The 24411-nt window shown below is 41.8% G+C and overlaps 1 protein-coding gene across 4 annotated transcripts in view; it reads left to right on the top strand.

The window, feature by feature from the left end:
- TTC7B (tetratricopeptide repeat domain 7B) overlaps positions 1–24411 on the top strand; it is a 276351-nt gene that overhangs the window by 158011 nt on the left and 93929 nt on the right. For all 4 annotated transcript variants that reach the window (XM_015144366.3, XM_028851745.2, XM_028851741.2 and 1 more), the window contains 4 exons: positions 500–617; positions 2704–2761; positions 8681–8753; positions 11442–11602. In XM_015144366.3, the coding sequence (XP_014999852.2) occupies positions 500–617; positions 2704–2761; positions 8681–8753; positions 11442–11602 (410 nt within the window). The remainder of the gene's footprint in view (positions 1–499; positions 618–2703; positions 2762–8680; positions 8754–11441; positions 11603–24411) is intronic.

Raw genomic sequence — 24411 nt, 5'->3', positions numbered from 1 at the left:
GTGTTGAGGTTTGTAAAATAAGTGGATGGAGTTTTGAAATTTATAACAGTTCATGGCAAAGAGAATCCAAGCCTAAATGGATTCTTTATATCCTGGGGGGAAAAAAGAAAGGCTCAAACATAAAACATTCCAAGAACTTTATTCTTTACAAATATATTCAGTTCAGCTTCTGAATACCTAGCACAACTTCATTATAGAACCAATCAGTAAAAAATAAAGATAAAAAAGATAGACCCCCACCAAATATGAAAGCAACTTTGGAAAAGAAGGCAAAGAAGCAGTAAGGAAAACTTTAAAGAGAAAAAGCAAGATAGGACTCCTGCGAACTGTTAAGAGAGGCTCAAGAAAGAAAACAGAACCACCAGAGTGGGATTGGGAGATTTGGGAGTCATTTTCAAAGTGACTCATCAGAAATCCAATTTTGGCAGCAGATGCTTATGGGAACTCATGTTAGAAATTCTGCAGGTTGTTGTTGTTTTTAACTTGTCTCATTTTTCAGTTGGAAGAGGCTGAAAAGTTTGCCAAAACTGTCGTTGATGTGGGAGAGAAAACGTCAGAGTTCAAGGCCAAAGGCTACTTAGCTCTGGGGCTCACGTACAGTCTGCAGGCCACTGACGGTGAGAGACGTCCCACCCCCAGGGCTGCTGAGCTGCAGGGCTGGACTGCCTAAGTCTACACTGCAGGATTCCCACAGTCCCCTTCTGTCTCAGGAGGGTGCAGAAGCTGGGGCATTCTGCTGTGCCGTTCGGTGGGGCCCCTGGTGCTGCTGTCTTCTTTGCTTGGTCTCATGGGAGAATGGGAGGGCAGGGAGGGAGGCCCTGTGCCAGGGCTCCCAGGCCTCATATTCAGGTACATTATGCTGGTGGTGCACTGGGCACCTCGCTGGGCTTTGCAGGATGATTCCGCCACCCAGCCTTGCACCTGCCCCTGTCCTACCACTTGGTCTGGGCTGTCCTGTGTGAAGGGATGCTGGATCTTAGGCACAGGAATGTGGAAGAGTTGGCCAGACACTTCTAGGAAGCTTTCCTTGACTGGTCAGGAAATGCCCCTTCTCCATTTGCGCATTTGAATTTGCAGATACGTACATGTGCAGTGCAGCAGCTCACAAGACCCCTAGGGGTCTTGGAAACAGTGATTTTGGATGTGCTTAGAGTTCTGATGGATGGGATTCTAGCTAAGAAAAAATCTTGTATACTTAAGTTTTCAGTGATATCTGCAGAACGTTTAACAAACTTTTCCTGAACTATTACTGTTCTTTTATCATGTTGTTGTTAAATGTAACACAAATGCAAAACAAAAATCTCAGAAACAAATGGATAATTTAATGAATTTGAATTAGTATAAGGCAAAATATCTTGTAGCCGTTAGCCTGCTCAGAAGCTAGAACCTTGCCAGCCACCTGGGGAGCCCTCCATGTGCACCTCCCAATCACAAACCCCCTTCTCTCCCTTAAGAGGAAATACTATCCTGACTTTTATAATACTTCCTTTTTTTCTTTATGGTTTTGTTGTAATTTATTTTACAAAGTTCTCCAAATTCTTTTCTCTGCTTTAAAATATCAAAGGTCCTGGGAAAGTTTTGCATATTAATTGCTTTTCAATATGGATTGCTTGCTAATTTTCCATATACACATGATACATTGGCAATACCCAGCACATAGCTTTTGATATAGTAGACTTTGAGTGAAGGGCAAATTTAATGCCACATATTAACCTATGTAAATTCTTAGTTCAGACTCTACCCCTCATTACTCCTGCAACTTTGAGAGAGTTGCTTGACCCTGTGGGGCTTCCTCTTCCATTCATGGGTCAGTTGGGGCCTTTTGAGGTTCTCTCTAGCTGGGTCACTGCTGTTCTAAGTTACGTTAGCCATGGTCTCCAGCCACATTGACCCCCTGGCAGCCTTTCACTGCTCTCAGTCTCATGCCAGGCTGGGAGGTGCCATGTTGGAGGCTTTAGGTAACCGCCTCTTGCAGTTCCAACCATAAACAGTTTCCTCCAGGACTTTTTCTCTTGCCGTAGTAAAAAGCACCTTTTTCATTCCTAGCCAGGCTTAAGGGGCCGTTTCTCACGTGCTCTGCACAGGAGAAGTGTTGACTCACAGCCAGGTGGCCTCACACTTTTGAGCTAATTTTCCATGATCAGTGTTGGGTTTGCCTACTTCATCCCTTGTGTTCACTTGAAGGTGTTAAAGTCCTGGCCATTGCCCAGTGTGAACCAAGCTGGCCTTTCAAGGCAGCAAGCTAGTGTCGGTGGCCCAGCACTGCAGCTTGTCAGTGGCAGAAGGGACTCTGAAGGCTGTCAAAATCAACACTGCTGGTGCTTGCATCCCTCCCACCCCACCCTCATGGAGCTTGTCGTTCCCCTGAGTTACATGCCTGCACTTGAGAGGGCAGTCATGCTCCTTCTGGAGTTCCCAACTGGTCTTTTGCAAATGGCCCCCATATGCCTGGGAGTACCAAGAGTGACCACCCAACTCACACTGCCCCCTTGGCATTGTTCCACAGTCACACCCAATGCGTGCAAGCACTCGGGGGTAGCTCTGTTTGCTATCTTCTCCAGGGCCTGGTGCAGGACTGGGCACACAGGCACTCAGACATTGTTTCTTTTCATCCAGTTGAATGCACAGGTTTTGTGATGGGTTTTGTATTTGTCAAAACTCCCTGATCTCCCATGCCACTGACTAACTGAACCCTTTTCTTAGCTTCTTTGCGAGGGATGCAGGAGGTCCTACAGAGAAAGGCGCTTCTTGCATTTCAGAGGTGAGTGGGAGTTCATCTTTTCACTCGGCTGTACATAATGACACCAAAGTATGATGAGTATAAAAAGGAGAGATATTTATAAAGATTATGTAAACAGTGTTTTACCCCTGAGAGTCTTTCGTCCTGAGCACTGAACACACAGCGTGCAAACCCTGCTACGTCACTTGTTGCTGTATCAATCTGCACTCTTAATCTGTTTATCCATTTGGGCACATTTTATTCATTCCTAATGAAGTGACTTCAGCTCGAAAAAGACAGATACTTTGTATGCCGAGGGAGATGAGTCCTTTATTAAAGACATTTGTCATCATCTAGAGAAGAGATTATTCTTTTCTAGCTTTTTTTTTTTTTTTTTTTTTTTAAACATGTCAAGCTGCAGGTTTTTGTATTAAGGAATGAGAAGGCCGATTTCAGGAAGTCTCTGAAATACTGCATGAAGACAGTGAGCCCCAAACTCCCCGCCCCCACCTTGTTCCATAACACTTTGAGCTTCTCTCTGTCATTGTGCCTCTCAGGAAATTAGGAGAAGGCCTTGCAATTATAAAATGCTCGAGCGTCACAGTGTGCCTTCATATCCCTTATTTAATTTGTTGCTCACCACACACAAGTAAGAAAGACAGACAGGCAATATGTCCCTTGCAGGTCAGGGACTGAGGCACAGGAGTTACAGGAGCTGCCGGTCCCGCAGCTGTTGAAGTCAGTATGTGGTCAGGGTCTCCTGACTCTAACCCAGTTTCTCCTGCCCCACCATACTACATTGCCCTCATTTTATTCTCATTACAGGTATAATCACAAAAATGAAATTATCTGGAAGTATAGCCCTATGATGTGAAATCTAGAATTGGTATTGATGCTGTCACTTTAAATATATCTGAGTTACACTGATTTCTTGGAATTGTATTAGAAACTTAGATACTTACATGGACATTTCATGAGGCCTTCCTAATACCTGACAAGCTTTGTTAGACTCTTTCCTTAGAACTGGGGCTGCCTACCAATTTATCATGGTGTCCATGTGCCTTTTTTCATGAAATCATGATCGCTGGTTTCGGTGAGTCTGAAACTCTTCCGTCTCATTTCTGTTTCCTAGCAGTCTTGCCGGTAGCTACTTCAGGTTGCCAGCCCCAGTCTGGGTAATGATAAAAAGTACCAACTGACATCTGCAAACAGATCTCCTGTCTCTGTGCTAAGCTTTTGTTGATGTTCTTCAGCACGGAGTGTGGAAAGCATTTCCATTTCAAATGATTTGGAGATTTAAATTCTCCAGTCCTAGTTTGTAGAACCCACACATGGATGCTTAAGAAAGTGGTCATTACATCTGTTTCACTTTTCTTAAATCAGCACATCTTACTGGCTCTCTAAAAACAGCCACAGTGGTGGTCTGCCTTGAGCTGCCAGTATAACTTCATGTTATGTAACAGCTGCTCCATTGGCCTGAATTCTTTTTTGTTCGTCTTTTGCTTAAGTTTAAATTCAAAGAGATTTTTAAAATATTAGTTCATATGGGAATAAAGAGTAATAAAATCCCACTAACCTAACTGATGATATTGCAGAAGGCTAACCTAAATTAGAAGTTGTGTGAAATATAGAATGTTTTTCAAAGGAATGTTTTTCATTTTGTTTCAAGTACACAGTAACTAGGACTATTCTAGTGAATTGCAATCCTAACCAACATCTTTAAGGGAAAGATTTTAAGTAAATAAAAATGATTTGTATTACTTCTTAAATGTAAATGGATAATTTAAAACTACTTTGATGAGAAGTACTTTCTCTACTATGTATTTTAAATATCCTCCCCACAATTCTGTTTATACTAATGTTTTGCATTTTTTGTTTAAAAAGAAAACACAATTCAAGAAGGGATGGGGTTGCAGATATAGCACAAGAAAGTTAACTCTTAATTATGACTGGAACCATAATTCAGAAATATTTGTTCTCTAGTGGATCCAAAGAGGTGATTTTTGAAGACATCCAGGTTGGGCGGCTGCATCTGAATGTGAGACCCTCAGCTGTTCCTACACTCATAAGCTCAACCCAAGCAGCTGAACCAATTCATTTGCCCTGTACAAAAGTATAGTGAAGAAGAACACAATATTGTTTGCAAAGCTTCTGAAGATGCTGAATTGATCTGAGTTGCTTCTTCTGCAGGCTCTCACATCCTACTGAAAAAAGCAATCCTGAAAACAGTTGAGAGCGCCTTTCATTGCATGGCCCACAGTATGCATCAAGCCTGGTGCTCCAGGAGGCAGGGGTGGCATGGTGGTGGTTGTGTTTATCACTCATTGTGGCATAGGGTACACAGTCTTGCTTTGTTTTCCCCTTTCTCTCCTAACTCGAGTTGAAGTGTGGTATGATTTGTGCATATAGGGTGATGAGCCATCCCAATCTCTTGAGGACTGAGTGGTTTCCCAGAACATGGGACTTTCAATCCTAAAATCAGGAACATCCTGGACAAACCAGGACAAGTTGGTCACCCTCTGTGTGTGTAACTAACGAGAGATTCCTGAGCAACAGATTTAACCAGGGTTTGCACTTTTAAAAAAACTTAATGCACGAATCCAATGGGCCCTGTAATCAGGACTGAAGGGGAATTCAAGGAGAATTGGCTAAACAAGGCAGCAAGGTGACAGTGTACAAAGAACGGGCTTTGCAATCATGTGCTTTCCACTCCACTCTGGCTTTCTCTCATTTACTGGCTGTTTTTGGACAAGAAGCTTAATAGTTGATAACTTCACAAACTGTAGTTATTATTGTTACAAGATATATGCCTTATGGACTAGGGTCAACATTGATCAGCCTTCTCTATATTCTTGGTTCAGCTCTAGAGAATGTTGGAAATGGAATCTAGGAGAGCCCTGGGGTAGATGCCACAACATCCTTGGGTTCTAGCCAGGTGATCTGGGAAGCCCATGCGACCATGTGATGCTTTCTAGTAGCAGCCCAGCATGCCTATCTCTGGGCACTGCTCCCACTGCACTGTCATGATGGTCATTTTGGGTCTCTCCCTCTGGAGTGGGGGTGGGAGCTCATCAAGGAAAGGCACTAACATGATTCATCTCCATGCTCCCCAGAAGTTAGCATAGGCCCTGGTGTCATATTAGAGATACTGCATAATGTGGATGCATGGATGGATGGATGGATGGATGGATGGATGGATGGATGGATGGATAGTTGGATGGTGGGTGGATGGATAGGTGGATGGGTGGGTGGTTGGATGGGTGGATGGGTGGGTAAGTGGATAAAAGGATGAGTGGGCTCTTCTTCATCGGAGAGAAACTGAATTAATCATGTGGAGGTGCTTTGAGATAAGGGAAGCGTTTTGTGAGCATCCCTGTGGTGACATTTTTAGGTCTTTTAGGTATTTCTGAGCAGTCTAGCCACGTATTCAGTATATGGGCACGGGGTTTCTGAGGCTGCTTTAGATTCATGTACAGACTTCAGAAGACTTGCAGTTCTTCTGATTGCTGATGTCCTTTCTCTCACCTGCCTTGCCTGAGGATTTCTGTCCTGCGAGTTGCCTGTGGCATACCAAAGGGGCTTTCCCACAGGAAGCTTAGCTGCTGAAGTTGCTCTGTGGGAAGCAAGTATTTCAGCATCTACTTGAGATCAACACAGGGAGCTTTTTCTTGTTTTGTTTGGCATTTTCCTTATTTCCTTTTTTCCTTCAGTGGGTAAAGTGGTCAGTTGAATTCATTAGCCAAATTGTAGAAATAAGGTTTTTAAAATGTGTATGTTTCAGTTGTGCCTCATTAGAAATTTGGCAGTTGAATATGCATCATTAGCCAAGTTGGAAATCCTTCAGATGTTGCCCTAACGCACTCCAGAAATACCAAGATCTCTAGCACTGCTGGTTTATTCCTTTCACGGTGCTGTGGTTAACAAAGAAAAATCATTTGATGAGGCCAGCATGGGGTCTTTAGCCAGAACTATCTTTATGCACACCCTCAACTCAAAAGATCATTGCCAGCCCTTCAGTTGGTTGGTGTTGCATAGAGGCAACCATGACTTGATTTATTTGTGAAGAATATGAATTGAACTGAGAAAATTATAACTCTAAGAAATTCTTTTTGAGAGTTGTATAAACTTTATTATTTGTGAAGGAAGATAAAATAAATCAAAAAATTTCCTCATAATTGTGTATTCTTTTTCCTGAATAATTATGAGAGAGAAACCATGATTTTTCAATCTCACTGTTATAAACACCAAAGAAAAATATTCTTTGATGTACAAATTCATGGAAAGCCAATGTTTGTAAAATTTTAAAAGTTGCTACATACTAAGTGGACTTTAGAAATAAGACATTTAGTAGCTGGGCGTGGTGGCTCATGCCTGTAATCCCAGCGTTTTGGGAGGCCGAAGTGGGAGGATCACTTGATCCCAGTAGTTCTAGACTAGCCTGGATGACATGTCGAAACCCCATGTCTACAAAAAAATTTATAAATTAGCTGGGCGTGGGGAGCACGCCTGTGGTCCCAGCTCCTTGGGAGGCTGAGATGGGAGGATCGCTTGGGCCCTGGGAGGTTGAGGCTGCAATGAGCAGTGATCATGCCATTTCACTCCAGCCTGGGTGATAGAGTGAGACCCTGTCTCCAAAAAAAAAAAAAAGAGAGAGAGAGAAATAAGACATGTGAAAGGATAACACAGGCAATATCAGCTTCAGCCTCTTCAACTAAGCTAAGAAAGGTCCTAAGGCTATGTCTTGAGGCCAAGTGAAGATTCCCCTGGACTGAAAGTCTAGGTGCTTTGCTCTTAAGATTAATATAAGGACAGAGATTAGCTTTGCCTTACCCTGGACCTGCACATGAGCTACTACGTTTGCATAAATAATGCCCTAAACTGGTGGACTTAGCATATTTTCTGGATGGCAAACACCTGGGAGGCTTATTAGCTCCCTTCCCTGCAGCAGACAATTCAATTAAAAGACCTTATTATTGTAGAAAGCCATCTTTGGCCTGTTTGCCACAGTTGAATCCATAATGATTTGGTTTTCTTTTTCATCTCAAATTTGTTTTCTGCTGGTAGAAGAGCCTCCTTTAATCACAGAATGTTGACAGAACAGCATGAAGTTTTGTTTACTATCTGGATCCCACCTAATTAGTCTGCTCCATGGTGCCTTTTAAAGAAAGTAGAAGTTTGTTTTTCTCTTCCCAGCAGACTTAAACACAGAATTATGTCTTGTACGTAGTTACATTTGAGTTGCTGATGCTGAAATAAAAATGACTTCCACATAGAAGCAGAGGAGACCACATTGGCAATCAGCTAGGAGGCCAGTATGGTCCCTTCCTGTCTGATGTCAGTTCTTAAAACTGAGCCTGGTGTCTCACCACACTCTTACACATCACAGTTATCTGGAATAAATCAGTGAACGGCATGGAATTTTGTAGAAGCTTCAAAAGACTGAATGAATGTCTTTCTCTTCCCTTTTTTCACCAAAAACCAAAACCTCATTTTATAAGCAAAGCTGGGTCTTTGATTTTCATATGGTTTCTCTGAAATCTAGAAATTTGGATAAAGTAGCATTAAGGAAGGCCGAGCCAAACTTAACCAAAGCAGCCATCGCCTTGCCAAGTGCACACATGGCTTCACTGTGTCCCAGCATGACACAGGGGCCCATCTGCTGGGGAGATCAGGCCTCAGGGCCTGTGGATTCTTCACCTCGAGGCCCTCTGCAAAGCCGACAAGCTGCGGCTGCCATTTTAGATGCTAGACAAAACGCGCTCCTGTACCTTTACACACTGGTAAGAGGGAAACTGTTTACATGTGTAGGTGGACAAAGAAGAAGAGTTTAAATGAAGCGTTACATAGTTAAATAACTATGGGGCCTTAGTATAAGAATGCAAATGTGGAAAAGACTTGTTTGATAGGGAAAGTAAAAATGGCCTCCTCTCCATGTACTAATAGCCATATATACTTTTTCAGGGCCCACAGCCTGTCACCCACAGATCACCAAGCAGCTTTCTACTTGGCTCTGCAACTTGCCATCTCCAGACAGGTCAGTTTCTCTAGCGTTTCCTATGCTTGCTGCACTCTATATCTTGATACAACTCCTTCAGCTCTTCAGTTTGAAATGATAGGTGATCTTCCTTTATTCCATCGAGGCTGACCTGGAGCCAGGAACCCTTCTCAGAGGTTTCAGCAAAGAGCCTGTTGTTTTGGTTGGTTTGAGCATCAGCTGTGAAGACGCAGGAGTTCCCGGCTCTGCTGTTGGACATTAAATCCACACAGCTGGAGGGCCCAAGCTAGGGTCAGATGGCAACCTGGGGAGCAGCACATGGCATATACCCTGAACCCAGGAGTCATCAGAGAGCCTTTGTCCCTTGCCAACAGGAGCCAGGTAGCAGAACCCAGTGCTGAGCTGCATGGTGGGGATTTAGCCACTGATTGGGGTCTGGTTATCATAAGGGTATCATTGACTGGCAGGAAGATGCCAACAGGCAGAGACAAAAGAACCAGGTCCTTTACAATACGTGGAAGACATGAACAGTTTTCCGCTGTGGCTACTCAAAAAAGGGGACTTAACACTATCTCCTTGCATGAGGGGCAAGTTTTGCCAGCCTTCGTCTTCCCCAAGGCAGCTTTTAGATGTTGCCTCTGCCATTCCCGAAACCCTCCTATCCCCTCCCAGCTGTTCTGGGGATGTTGGCCACATGCCTGCCCACCCACCAGGTGCAAGACACTGGTGGTAACCCCAGCACATTCCTGAGTGCTGACTGGGAGGGTGATTCAAAGGTCAGCTCTCCAGACATGCCATTCCCCTGGCAGGCCTGGGCTGAGGTATGCACCTGTCTTCCTGGTTGCTTGGGAATGGCATTGAGAAGTGGCTTCCATTGGCAACCTAGGGACAGAGGAAACCAAGATACCGCCCCTGTAGAGGTCCTGTCACCTGACTATGGCTCACAGCTGGGCTTCTGCAGCAGGTGTGGGCATTGATTGACCATCTGATCTCTCCCCTACGCTGACAGCTTCTCTCACCTTCTCCATGAAGCCTTCCTCCTGTAGCAGCCTGTACTTCTTCCTTTTGCCCTGCTTTCTTGTTCAGTATCTTTCTCACTGGACTGTAGGTTCCAGGAACCCATGCCCGTCGTTGTCATTGCTTTACCCTGGCACTTGGAATGCTGCCTGGCATGTGTTCACCACTCAGGAATACTCGCTAAATGAACGAACCAGCTTTGAATTCCTTCAAGGCATCATTTTGATCCCTGTATCAGTTTGTCCCTGGTTGCCCTGATCATCCCTGCAAATCAACATCATGCCTATGCTGTGCCTTTCAACCCACCTGTCAATACCAGGTTGAGTGCTGTTCACACAGTAGGCTGTCACCTGGGGAAGGATGAGTAAATGGAGCCTTGTGGGTGTGGCAGCAGCCTTTGTGGGCATGTGGTGTCAGAACACCAGAGCTGCGAGGAGTGTTTACCTGCTTCCCCGGGGCAGGGGGGCGGTTTGACCAGGAGGAGAGGAGGACAGGAATCACTCTCTTGTCAGACACTCATAGCTGGGTGACCTTGCCCAAGCCATTTCACCTCCCTGGACTTCAGCTTCCTCCCTGTAACTGAAGGATTGGGGTGGATGGTCTCCCTTCCAACCGTGAGAGCTGTGATTCTATGGTTCCAAAGCAGAAAGCCTCCACCAGCCAGCAGTTATAACCTAAATCCATCAAGAAAAGAAGTTCGTTGAGGAAAAGTAATTGGTTTGGGAAGAGAAGTCATGGCCTTCTACTATGGAGGGAGGTTACTGAGGGTTTGGGAAAAAGCAGGAGAGCTAAGAAGAGGCCCCACAGAGGACTGGAGTTGGAGCAAGACGGGAAGGCATCTGTGGGATGGTTGTGTAAGAATGCTTCAGTCCAGAGCTCTATTTCAAAATCTAGCTTCGGGTTCTAATCCTCCCTGGTTACTGCCAAACCTGCACGGAATCCAGGGCGTCAAATACCCATTGTGTGTGCATTTTATCAACCCTTGTGCTTGGATGATTTTGAAGAAAGTCTCGAACAGCTGTTGCATTTAAAGGTTCAGGTTGTGTCTGGTCCTACATGAATTTGGACACATCTGCTTTGCATGTGGCATTGCAATTTGTTTCTCAATCAACTTATTTTGGGCTGTAGTTTGGAAAGGTGTGGGGCCTTTGTTTGTTGTTTACTGTTTTGGCATGTTTCCTTGATGTCTAATGGAGGTCCAAGACAAAGGAACCTGCAAAGAACCACAGGCCTCTGATCATTTGGAAAGCTCTGCTAAAGGTTTTATAACTTATTAAGCACTTTAATTTCAGTAATACTTGAAAAAATGAGAACAGTTAAGCTAAGGCAGTTTAATTCCACTAAAAACCTCTGACACTTTGTATGTGTCTCCACTTAGAGCAAAATCATCGTGAGCATAATCAGAGTAGATCAGTTTTGTGGACAGAACGAGAAAGTGTTTACTTAGGGAAAAGGGAAAGACTTGGAGCAGCATTGGCAGCTATGTAGAGAAACAGGGTCTCCTGTATCACTGTGTCACTCAGAATGTCTCTCGAAGGTGGCTTCCATTTTCGTATTTGTGGTTAATATCCTGGGGCTGCCATAAAGACTTGGCTTAAAATGCGAATGAGGCACAACGTGAAACAATTGATATTTAAAGAGAATCAGACATTGAAATGATGGCTTCTTTTATGTGTGTGTAAAACCTTTTTTGGTTTTGTTTTAAACCAGATCCCAGAGGCTCTGGGGTATGTCCGCCAAGCTCTTCAGCTTCAAGGTGACGATGCCAACTCCCTGCACCTCCTTGCCCTCCTGCTGTCAGCACAGAAGCATTACCATGACGCTCTGAACATCATTGACATGGCCCTGAGCGAATACCCAGAAAATTTCATGTAAGTGATCCTGGGCTTCAGTTTTCCCTTACTTGGAAGTTATTAAATTTACTTCTTCCCCTGCCTTCTCTCCAATCTGTCTAAGTCCCTCACCGACACCCTGGCAGTCAATAATATAAAATTCCCTTTACTGTTATTTCTTCCTGATATTAAAAACAAACTTAGGGCTGGGCGCAGTGGCTCACGTCTGTAATCCCAACACTTTGGGAGGCCAAGGTGGGTGGATCACCTGAGGTCAGGAGTTCAAGACCAACCTGGACAATATGGTGAATCTCTGTCTCTACTGAAAATACAAAAATTAGCTGGGTGTGGTGGCGGGCGCCTGTAGTCCCAGCTACTTGGGAGGCTGAGGCAGGAGAATTGCTTGAACCTGGTAGGCGGAGGTTGCAGTCAGCCGAGATCGCACCACTGCACTGCATTCCAGCCTGGGCAACACAGCAAGATTCCGTCTCACAAAAAAAAAAAAAGCTGTTAGGTCATCCTAACGTAGTGTTATGTCATCCTTATTTATTTAAAATACTTTATCCACTCTTTCCCAATGTGTACCATTGGAGCACATGAGACAATTTTAAATGGACTGTGGATGAACACTTTAGTAATTATATGTTCCTTTTTTTTTTTTTTTGAGACGGAATCTCACTCTGTTGCCCAGGCTGGAGTGCAGTGGCATGGTTTCAGCTCACTGCAACCTCCACCTTCCAGGTTCAAGCGATTCTCCTGCCTCAGCTTCCCTAGTAGCTGGGACTACAGGCACCTGCCACCACACCCAGCTAATTTTTTGTATTTTTAGTAGAGACGGGGTTTCACCATGTTGGTCAGGCTGGTCTTGAACTCCTGACCTCGTGGTCTGCCCTGCTCAGTCTCCCAAAGTGCTGAGATTACAGGCATGAGCCACCGTGCCCAGCCTAGTTACACATTCTTAAATGTACGTTAGAATGTAGTGATTTGGTGAAAATTATTGCTCAGGGGGCTATTAAGATATTTCCAAGTCAATTTAAAGAAAAATAACACAGATATACTTGGATATGGCAAAAGTGATGTTAAACTCCAATGGGTGAAATTTCGGAAACAGGGCATTATAGCTTGTTTGTCCTAAGTTACTGAGGGCTTGTTCCACTAGGTCTCAGTGATTCTCCTATTTTAGGCGACTGTGATCGAGATACCTTCCCTCTCTGTGTCTTAGTTTTACTCTCTAGGGAATGGAAGTTCTTAAACAATGAGTATTATACATCCCCTAAGAACTATCACTGTAAACTGTCTTATGCTAGAGTCATCTACCTACCTTCTCATCTTTCCTCTGAATCACTGTAATCCATTGCCCGTTGGTTAGGCTTTGTTGAGAAGGACTTTGTGTTTTGGGCTACTGGGTTACCATTTCATCCTCAGTGTCGGTAGCTTAGTAACCAGTACACAATGTCCAGAAATAGTAAACATTCCTGCACGCTGGAAGGTTCTGATTGTCTACGGAGTTGCAGGGTCAGTAATGGGGCAGGGACTGCTTGGGGTTGGGGAGAAGGGAAAGAATGTAGAAGGTGGCCCGGGGTTGCTCTCTTCACTTTCGGAAGTAAGTGCAGCCACAAACTAAGTGGGTCAGCTCTGGCTTTATTTCACTGCCTCATCACCTCACTGTGTTTTTAATCAGTGCTTTTCAGCAGCTCTCCTTGGAAAATTGGTTCACACATTTCCATTACAAACATTTCTTTGTCTTCAAGTGAAAAGGGCACTTCTCCCCATCGAGAGAATTCTTGTTATAATCCAGGAAACCTCTGACTAGAGATTTCTTTTGTAGGCTCAGCTATTTATGCAGAGTGAATTAAAGAGCTTTGCTGCAGTGTTTTACTTCTTGCAGATCTCCAGCTTGCTCTTTTGTACACCATCTATATTTCTGGATTTTACCCCAAGCTGTTGATCCTTAAAATGGTTAAAGCACTTTAAAAAATATTTGATCTTTTAACCATCGATAAATACAACCCGATACAATTGAATTCAGTGTCTCTCATCAATATTTATAAAGCGTCATTCCCTGTCTCACCCTCGAACACACACACACACACACACACACACACACGCTCTTTCATTAGGCATTGGACTCCAGGGTATGGTTTCTGCTTCCACAGCCTAGGGTATCATCCAAGAGGAGGCTTATTAAGCTAATAGCCATACCACATGGTAAGCAGTAAACAGTGGTGGCTAATATGGTAATGCCTCCAAGTGACAGCAGCTGACAGCCTTTTCAAGTAGTAGAAGTAAGGAACAGCAGTAGAGATATTTGAGGAATGCAAGGCTGTTATTTTAATGTTAAGCCGTAAGCTCAAAAAAGCAAAGCATATGGCAGCAGGTCTGAGAGCAGTCCGTGACTTGTTTGCTTTTTAAATATTTGTATTTCTTTGCGATGGGAAACTTCTTCCCAAGAATACTTTATTAAAAGTTGAGGCCAGATATAATCAGTGGATCCCATGGTTTCTTCCCAGCCTGGCCAAAACATTTCAACACCAACCTAAACAAGACTAAGTGGGCACTTGTTGCAACTGCCATGTAGTGTCATCTGTTTGTTTGTGACAAGCTTGTCTGCAGCAGAACCATAGACTGCTGAAGCCTGGGAGTGGAGGACATGGTTAATGGGTAGTCAGGCCTTGATGGAGGTTTTGATGGAGGTAAAACCTTCCCTCCGTGAGGGTCAGCTCCGTCCACCTGTTGGGCAGTTACCAGAGGAGACAGCTGAAGGCCCTTGGAGGAACAGCTGGTCCCTCCAGCGTTACCTTCCTGTCACCATGAAATGATAAATCTTGCTGTTTAAGTACTTTGAATAAGCTTAACAGGGTCCAAAAAGTTCTAAGCTGAGAGGTACCAACTCAGCCACTTTGTCACTCCAAGCAGGGCCGAGACAACAGTAGAATCAACAATTGAGAAGATGTTTCTAACTGTAGGGATTTGTGAGAATCAGGAATTCTTTCTTCAGGGAACCCCCCAAATAAGCTCACTGCTCTGGAGAAGCAGGCATTTTTGGAAGTGTTAGAGGGTTAGTCCAGTATGGAAGGAAAGGAACGGGGAAGGCTTTTTTGTAGTGGTTGAGAGCACAGGCTTACAATGGGACAAGTCTAGTTTAGAACTCCAAATCCTTCCCTTTTACGTTGTGTGACCTTGAGCAAGTCACTAAATCTCTCTGAGTCTCATTTCCTCATCTACAAAATGTGAATAATAAAATATCCATCTCAGAGGGTTGTGGTCAGAATTGATTTAGCTAGTGCATTTGAGGCATTGTATCTGGTAATCACCTAATAATTGGTAGAAACTCATATTTCTATGACTATTACTACTGATACTACTAAAGTGTGTTCAAATATGGTATTTTAGAGTCCTTTAGAATTTTTACTAAATATTGAATAAAATCAAATGAATATTTATTAAATATATCTAAAATCATACAATGAACGTATGTGTTTGCCTATTGTTAGTTTAGGAAAAAGAACATTAATATTACCTGTGAATTTCCTGTGTAGATTTATTTATACATATATACTTACACGTATCTTCAACATGTGTATGTATTTCCTATGTATATGGATTTTCCGTGTAATATTGCCAATGACTTTTCTCTGTATCCTGTCCTTTTGCCTCTCGCCTGACAGGTTAATCACCATTCTAAATTTTTGTTAATCATTCTCTCATGTTTCTGTACCATGTATATTGTGCTTTTTTCTTTTTCTTTTTTTTTTTTTTTTTTTGAGACAGGGCCTCACTCTTATCACCCAGGCTGGAGTGCAGTGGTAGAATTGCAGCTCACTGCATTCTCAACCTCCCAGCTCAATGGATCCTTCCACTTCAGCCTCCCGAGTACTGGGAGCACAGGCGTGTGCCATCATGCCCAGCTAATTTTTGTATTTTTCGTAGTGATGGGGTTTCACCATGTTGGCCAGGCTGGGCTCAAACTCCTGAGCTCAAGCGATCCACCCGCCTCGGCCTCCCAAAGTGCTGGGATTACAGGCCTGAGCCACTGCCCCCAGCGTGTACTCCTAAATAATAACAATTGTGTTTTGCCTGTTTTAAACTTGTGGTAGAAAATGGAATCAGACTGAATATGTCCTTATGCTGCTTGCGTTCATTGCTTAACATCCCGTTCCTGAGGCTCCTCCTTCTTGCACACAGCAGTGACTCGTTGGTTTGCATGAATGAATAGTATTTATTGTGTAAATGCACTAAGATTTCCTTACTTAGTCTACTGTGAATAGATACGTGGGTTGTTTTCAGGTTTTGGCTATTATGAACAGTGCTTGTAAATATTTTTTACAGGGCTCCTGGTGCACACGTTCAAGGATTTCTCTATGAGTGAAATGGTTAGGTCATAGGATGTGCGTATCTTCAACTTTACCAAATACTTCCAAACTGTTTTTCAAAGGGGTTGTGTTAGTTTACACTCCCATCAGCAGCGCCCAAGACCCCTGTGGTTCCATACACCAATACTTAGTGCTGCCCAACTTCGTATTTTTGGCAGGATGGTTGCTGGTAAATGATGTCACCTTGTGAGTTTAAGTTTCGTGTCCTTCATTACTAATGAGTTTGGACATCTTTTTATTTGTCTATTCGTCATTCAGCTTTTCTCTTTTGTGAAGTGTATGTGAAATTCCTTCTTTTTTGTTGGATGGTCTTTTTCATTGGATGGTCTTTTTCTTAATAATGTTTCTTTATATATTATGGTTACAAGTCTTTTTCTTGGTTATACCTGTTGCAGAAATCTTCTCCCAAGCTGTGATTTTGTTTGCTTTCTCTTCATGATGTCTTTTGATAAACAGAAGTTCTTAATTTTAAAGTAATAGAAAGTAGAAGTCATTTCCTTTATGAACAGTACTTTCTATGTCTAGTTTAAGAAACCTTTCCCTTCTCCAAGATCACGAAGGTAGTCTCCTAAATCATCTTCTAGAACCTCTTGTGTGCTGTCTTTCACACTGAAACCTAAGGGCCCACCTAGAATGGACTGTTTTATGTGTGTATGGTATGAGGGAGCCAGTGTAATTTTCCCCATAGGATATTCAATTGTCCCAGCATCAAACGCTGAAAAGATTCTGTTGCTCCACAGTGCCACATTTGTCATCAACCAAATGTCCGTAGGTGTTTCTAAGCTTCCTATTTCGTTCCATTGGCCATCGTGCCCATCCCGTGTGATTGTCACTGTCTGGTCATTGTCGTAGCTTCATTATACATAAGGTGGATCCCTCTCTGTATCCTGCTCTTTGGGTTGCCATGGCTTGTGCTGGGCCTTTGAACTTTCATGTAAATTTTCAAATCAGCTCATCGAGTTGCACAGAAAACTTCTGGAGACTTTGGAATTAGTTTAATTTAATAGCTCAATTTGGAGAGAATTGTATATTTATGACAGTAGGTTTTCTAATCCGTAGCCATTATAGCTCCCTAATTATTTAGGCCTTTACAAGTATCTTTGGATGTTTTTATAAGTTTTTAGTAAATATTTTGCCCATTTTTTACTAGACTTATTTCTAGTTACCTGAAAAAATTTTTCATGCTTTTGTATGCACTATATGTATACAGAATATTTTTGTAATCAAATTTACTATGTACTTGTCATGAAGGTATAGAAAGGCAACTGGTTTTTGCACATTCTTCTTGACCCAGCTAAATTCTTAGTAAGTCTAATGACATATATAATGCAGTTTGGAATTTCTACATAGGTAATGACTTTTTTTCTGAGGTGATTAAAATTGTTTCTTTTTCTCTAATCTTTCCATTTTTTTTTTAAACCTGTACTAGTTAGGACCTAGTAGTTAAATGAGAAAATTCTTTCAATGTTTTACCATTAAGAATTACATTTAGCTGGGTGCAGTGGTCCACACCTGTAATCCCAGCACTTTGAGAGGCCAAGGTAGGAGGATCGCTTGAGCTCAGGAGTTCAAGACCAGCCTGGGCAACATTGTGAGACCCCCATCTCTAAGACAGAAAAAAAAAAAAAAAAAAGGTAGCCAGATGTGATGGCGTGCACCTGTGGTCCCAGCCACTCAGAAAGCTGAAGTAGGAGGATCAATTGAGCCCGGGAAGTCAAGGCTGCACCACTACACTCCAGTCTGGGCAACAGAGCGAGGCCCTGCCTCAGAAAAAAAGAATTGTGCTTGTTATAGGTTTGTTTGTAGATACTATTTAAGAGATTAAAGAAGTTTCCTTCTTCCTGGTTTGTTAAGAGTTGGTTTTCTTTAATGATGAATTGATAGCAGATTTTATCAAATGCCTTTTCTGTATCTATTGAGATGATTATGTGACTATTCCTATCATCTATGAATGCTATATATTAATTTATATTTTTAAATGTTAAACTCACCTTACATACTTGGAATAAGCCCAGCTTGATTATGATAAATTAGCTTTTTTATGGATTCACTTTACTTATTTTTTAGAGAATTTCACGCTTGTGTTCATTTGCAAAATAGGCCTATTCTTTTCCTTTCTCCTTCTGTTCTTGCCAGGTTTTGGCATCAAGGTTAGGCCAGCCTCATAAAGTGAGTTGGAGTAGTACTTTTTCTTTTTGCATGTTTTGGAATTATTCGTTCTGAGAATGTTAAGTTTTGGTAGAATGCGTCTGTAAAACCATGTGGGGCTGGGTTTTTTTCTATGGGAAGATTTCTAATGCTTTTTAAAAATGATTATAGTCTGTTCAGATATCCTATTTCTTTTTTTATTAAGCTATGTATAATGTATAAGCTGTAATATATATTATATGTAAAGATTTGTCCGTTTCATCTAAATTTTAAATTTTATTGGCATAATGTTTATTTTTCATATAGCATTTGTTGGTTAAGTTTTTTCAATTCTAATATTGTTTAATGCACTTTATTTCTTTTCTTGAACAGTCTTGCCAGATACCTGTCTGTTACACTGATCCTTTCAAAGAACCAGTAACTGTTTTGTCAACTCGCTTGTAGGTTTACTTTCTCTTCCATGAATTTCTGTTCTCATTTTCATTATTTTCTATCTTCTTTTTTCTTTAAGTTCTGTTTTGTTGTATTTTGGGTTTTTTTTTTTTTTTAATCTCTTAGTTTGGTGTTCATTCATTTTTTGCCTTATTTTCTGACATAAGCATTTAAGACTAAAAATTTTCTTCTAAATACTGCTGTAGCTGTAAACTACAAGTTTCAATATCTGAAATTTTTATTATTGTATAATTCTAAATATTTTGAAATTTCTGTTATTCTTTTCTTTTTGACCCATTAGTTGTCTTTGAACTGTGTTTTACAATTGTCAAATATGAGTTTTTTCAACTTATCTTTTGTTATGAGCTTTTAACTTCATTAAATTATGTTTAAAGCCTACATATACATTTGAAATTGGTCAAACTTATTTTGTGGCCCAGTGGTTACTCCTTGTAAATATTCCATGTGTGCCTGAAAATAATGTTTTCTGCATTTGTTGAGGAAATTTTTATATATTTTATTAGGTTAAGCTATTAATTATGCTACTCAGAGCTTTTTTGTTTTCATAGATGCTTTTTGTCTACTGAATCTATCATTTGTTGAGAGGAGGTATGTTGAAATCTACCACTGGGATGGCAGATTGGCTTTTTTTTTTTTTTTTACCACATCGTTATAGCAGTTTTTCCTTTCTATATTTTAAAGCTGTGCTATTAGTTGCATATAAATTTAGAGTTGCTGTGTATTCTGGTATGGTACATTCAACCTTTTATCATTATGTTGTAAGATACAAGGCATTTTGCTTCAAAGTCTATTTTGCATGATATACATATAGCCACATACATATATATATGTAGCTATACATCTGTACAAATATGTGTGTGAGTGTACACACATGTACCATATACACATATATAGACTTGGACTATCGTTTTCCATTCTTTTTGAACTTTTTTTTTTTTTTTTTTGAGACGGAGTCTCGCTCTGTCGGCCAGGCTGGAGTGCAGAGGCGCAATCTCAGCTCACTGCAACCTCTGCCTCCCGGGTTCAAGTGATTCTCCTGCCTCAGCCTCCTGAGTAGTTGGGATTACAGGTGCGCACCACCACACCCTGCTAATTTTTATATTTTTAATATATTTCAGTAGAGATGGGGTTTCACCATGTTGGCCAGACTGGTCTCAAACTCCTGACCTCAAGAGGTCTGCCCGCCTTGGCCTCCCAAGGTGCTGGGATTGCAGGCATGAGCCACCACACCTGGCCTCTATTTGAATTTTTAAAATATGTTTTGGATATACTCTTCTGCTTATTATATATAGTTTTTTGTTTGGGTTTTTTTTTTTTTTTTTTTTTGAGGCAGAGTCTCACTCTATCACCCAGGCTGGAGTGCAGTGGCGCGATCTCGGCTCACTGCAAGCTCCGCCTCCTGGGTTCACGCCATTCTCCTGCCTCAGCCTCCCGAGTAGCTGGGACTACAGGCGTCCGCCACCACGCCCGGCTAGTTTTTCGTATTTTTAGTAGAGATGGGGTTTCACTGTGTTAGCCAGGATGGTCTCGATCTCCTCACCTCGTGATCTGCCCGCCTCGGCCTCCCAAAGTGCTGGGATTACAGGTGCGAGCCACCATACCCAGCCTATATACACTGATAATTTTTTAAAACCCAGGCTTATGGTATCTGGAATATTTAGTTCATTTCTACTTATCCTAAATACTGATATATTTATATTTGTGTCTACCGTGCTATCTATGCTTTGTATTTGACTTTCCTTTTGTTCCATATGGTATCCTCTCCTTTTCTGCTTTCTTTTAGATCTATTATATTTTTACATTTTTTCTCTGCTAATATGGAAGAGAAACATTCTCTTTTGGTTCTTCTTCTTTAGTGATTACCCAAGAAATTTTAGTGAGGGTCTATTGCTGGCAGACTTTCTTAGACTGTATCTAAAAGTGTGTTTGGCATTACTCTCCAAAGAAGTTTTTCAAATTGGATATACAATTCTAGGCTCAAACATTTTCTCACAAATAGTTGACTTCTCACAACGACAAAAGGAGCACAAGTGATCTTACTCCTTTTGTCGTGGTTAAGAAGTCAACTATTTGTTTACTTGTAGTTCATTTTAACGTCATCTGTCTTTTCCCTCTGGTTGCTTGTAATTGCTGTTGTTACCGCTATTGTACACTTTCGCTGTGACACATCTAAGGGTGAATCTTGTTCAGTATTCATTGGGCTGTTTAAAACTGTATTGGTATTGTTTGTATTATTTATCATTTCCAAGAAGTTCCCAGCCATTCTTTCTTCATGTATTACTTCTCTTCTTTTTTTTTTTTTGTTTTTTTGAGACAGAGTCTTGTTCTGTCTCCCAGGCTGGAGTGCAGTGGCATGATCTCAGCTCACTGTAACCTCTGCCTCCTGGGTTCAAGCGATTCTCGTGCCTCGACCTCCTGAGTAGCTGGGACTGCAGGCACATGCCACCACACCTGGCTACATTTTGTATTTTTAGTATAGACGGGGTTTTGCCATGTTGGCCGGGCTGGTCTTGAACTCCTGACCTCAGGTAATTCACCCACCACGGCCTCCCATAATATTGGGATTACAGGCCTGAGCCACCTCACCCAGCCTACCTGTCTTCTTATATAATAAATAGCAGATCTTTTTTACTTAGTCTGATAACCTCTGCCTTCTGTCTCAAGCGTTTTGTCCATTCACATTTAGTATAATTAATGCTATGGCTGGATTTGCATCTGCCATTTTCATGTGTCTTGTCTTTTTGTTGCTCCTCTTAATCTGCCTTCTTTTTGTTGAAAAATTATTTTTTAAACCATTGAACTATTAAATATCTAAACAAAAGGATGAAAAGTTAATATTAACTGATTATGTAATAGTTATCTCAGACACATTGTAAGTTTTTCCCAAAATAAAACTTAACAATGGGCCAGGCGTGGTGGCTCATGCCTGGATTCCCAGCACTTTGGGAGGCCGAGGTGGGTGGATCACCTGAGGTCAGGAGTTTAAGACCAGCCCGAACAACATGGCAAAACCCCTTGTCTGCTAAAAATACAAAAATTATCCGGGCATGGTGGTACATGCCTGTAATCCCAGCTACTCGGGAGGCTGAAGCAGGAGAATCACTTGAACCCGGGAGGCAGAGGTTGCAATGAGCTGAGAACGTGCCACTGCACTCCAGCCTGGGCAACAGAGCGAGACTCCTTCCCTCCTCCCCCAACAAAAAATTAACAAAGTACACATTTTTATGTTGAAAGGTGTTCATGAATTCTGATGGATTCCATGGATTCACTGTCTATTATATTTGCCATGAGAGCCCTGATTTTCTTCTTTTGCAGTACAGCTTTGTAGAAGATTCCCTTCATTAATACATTTTACTTAGTAATTTTCCTCATTGGCCCAAAAAGGTAGAAGGTACCAGGTGATGTTTGGAGTTCATAATTGTCTCTCTCAACTGCAATGAGTCACTGTTGGTCGAGAGCTTTGATCAGGCCCCCAGACTGTGTTTCTGCCATTGAAATTCATTTTTAGAAAAAAATATCAGGTTAAGAACTGACAGTTTGTTATTTTTTGTCTTTGGAATATATACCAGATAGTATCATACTTTTATGGTGACATTTAAGAACTTCAGTGTTACTGAAAGGTTGTATTTTAATTCAGCGAGCCTTACAATGGCTAAGGAAAGCCACTGCCAGAATTTAACTTTCTTGCCCTGAGACAACTGTGGTTATGCAGTTCTTCAATAGATTTCTAATTGATGTGAATTCTTATTGTTTCCTATTTAAATACAACATATACTCACTCCTATTCGTGTGCTCCCAGAGAGGTCATCACATCAATAGCACACTTAAGAAAACATCAGATGTCACCACAAAGCAAACCTCTCAAGATTACTAATATGAATATGAGATCAGGATGCTGTACGCACAAGTGTTTGAAGTGTTTTCTCTGTCCCATAATTATAAGACATCAGGTGATATTGAGACATACCCTCAGTCACCTGTTTGGAGGCACAGAGGTCTTCTAGAACACTTCTGTCCGTGGCCTCAGCTCTTATACATGTGAACGCAGATTTTATCAGGCAATCACATTTCCTTTTACATCAGTGGAAACTAACTGTATGGGAAGACATTCATTCACTTAATCAGTCATTCTTTCAGCATTAATAACCACTAATGTTTATACCCTGCATTGTGACAGGCACTCTTAATAGCACTTTACACATTTTTAACTAATCCTTGCAAGAACTATCTACGGTGGATAGTTTTATTATTATTTTCATTTTATAGATAAAGAAACTGAGGCACAGAGAAGTTAAGTAATTTGTCCAAGATTATGCACCTGGAAAATGGCAGAGCCATGATTTCAACCCAGGCAATCTGGCCTCACCGTCTGTTCTCGTAACCATGAACTGACTTTGAAGCATTGAGTTTCTGCCACATGCCAGGGGCCGTGCTAGATGTTGGGGACTACTGCCATGAAGAAGTCAGTTTCTGCTCCATTAGAATTTATAACCCAGATAAGCAGGAGTTTTATGCTGTCTCCCCTGTTAATCTGCAATCAAAAAACTAGGAGACAGAGTTATGATCATTCTTTACTTGAGTGGAGTATACATCTAATTTTTTTAAAACTCATTACTTGGCAAGTGAGACTAATGTTTCTTTTTCACTTGGACACACACACACATACTCTCAGAGAAGTTCAGTTTAAGTCGAAACATCATATTGAATAATGTTTTGATTTAGTGATTAAAATTGACCTGGGGTTGTGGGCAATTTTTTTGCCTGAGCTGAGTGATGAAGCAGTGAACATGCCCACTGAATGAGCATTTGATAAGAAGTTAGACCACAGGGAAAGAGGCTGTTCACCTCATTAAACTAGAGAAATGATCCACTGATGCCTGAAGGATGTCTGGAAGGAGTGAGTACACACTAACCACCCCAGCGAGGCCAGTAGGGAGGGAGGTCTTTGGACACAGGAGAGTGGGTGGCAGCCTGGACGGCAACAAGGGTCACAGTGGAGTCGGACTTAGTGGTGCAGTAGCTTATTTAAAATCAACTTTCCACAACCCAGACAAAACAAAACCCCATCTCCTTTAGGAAATGGGCAAAGGAAAGGAGTTGCATAGATGTTTCTCCAAAGAAGATATACAAATAGCCAATAAGCACATGAAAAGAGTCTCTACATCACTAATCATTTGGGAAATGAAAAACAAAACCACAATGAGATACCACTTCATACCCATTAGGATGGATTTTATCAAAGAAACAAAGTCACAAGTGTTGGTAAGGATGTAGAGAGATAGGAACCCTTGTGCATTGCTAGTGGGAATATAAAACTGTATAGACTCAGGCCAGGCGCGGTGGCTCATGCCTGGAATCCCAGCACTTTGGAAGGCTGAGGCAGGCAGATCACGAAGTCAGGAGTTCGAGACCATCCTGGCCAACCTAGTGAAACCCCGTCTCTACTAAAAATAAAAAATTAGCCGGATGTGGTGGCACATGCCTGTAGTCCCAGCTTCTCGGGAGGCTAAGGCAGGAGAATCGCTTGAACCTGGGAGGCGGAGGTTTCAGTGAGCTGAGACCACGCCATTGCGCTCTAGCCTGGGTGACAGAGTGAGAATCTGTCTCAGAAAAAAAAAAAAAAATTGGTGCAGACTGTATGGAAAACAGTATGGTGGTTCCTGAAAACATTAAAAATAGAATTATCATGTGATCCAGCAGTTCCACTTCTGGGTTTCTGCCCAAAAGAATTGAAAACAGGGACTTGAACAGATCTATACACCCGCGTTCACAGCAGCATAATTCTCAATAGCCAGCAGGTGGGAGCAAGCCAAGTGCCTGTCAATGAATGAATGGATAAGCAAAATGCTGTTTACACATACAATGGAATATTAT

This window comes from Macaca mulatta, chromosome 7, assembly GCF_049350105.2.
Source record: "Macaca mulatta isolate MMU2019108-1 chromosome 7, T2T-MMU8v2.0, whole genome shotgun sequence".
In the NCBI taxonomy this organism is placed as follows: Eukaryota; Metazoa; Chordata; class Mammalia; order Primates; family Cercopithecidae; genus Macaca; species Macaca mulatta.
The sequence above is the reverse complement of the archived record's forward strand: the minus strand, read 5'-3'. Positions and strand labels throughout refer to the sequence as shown.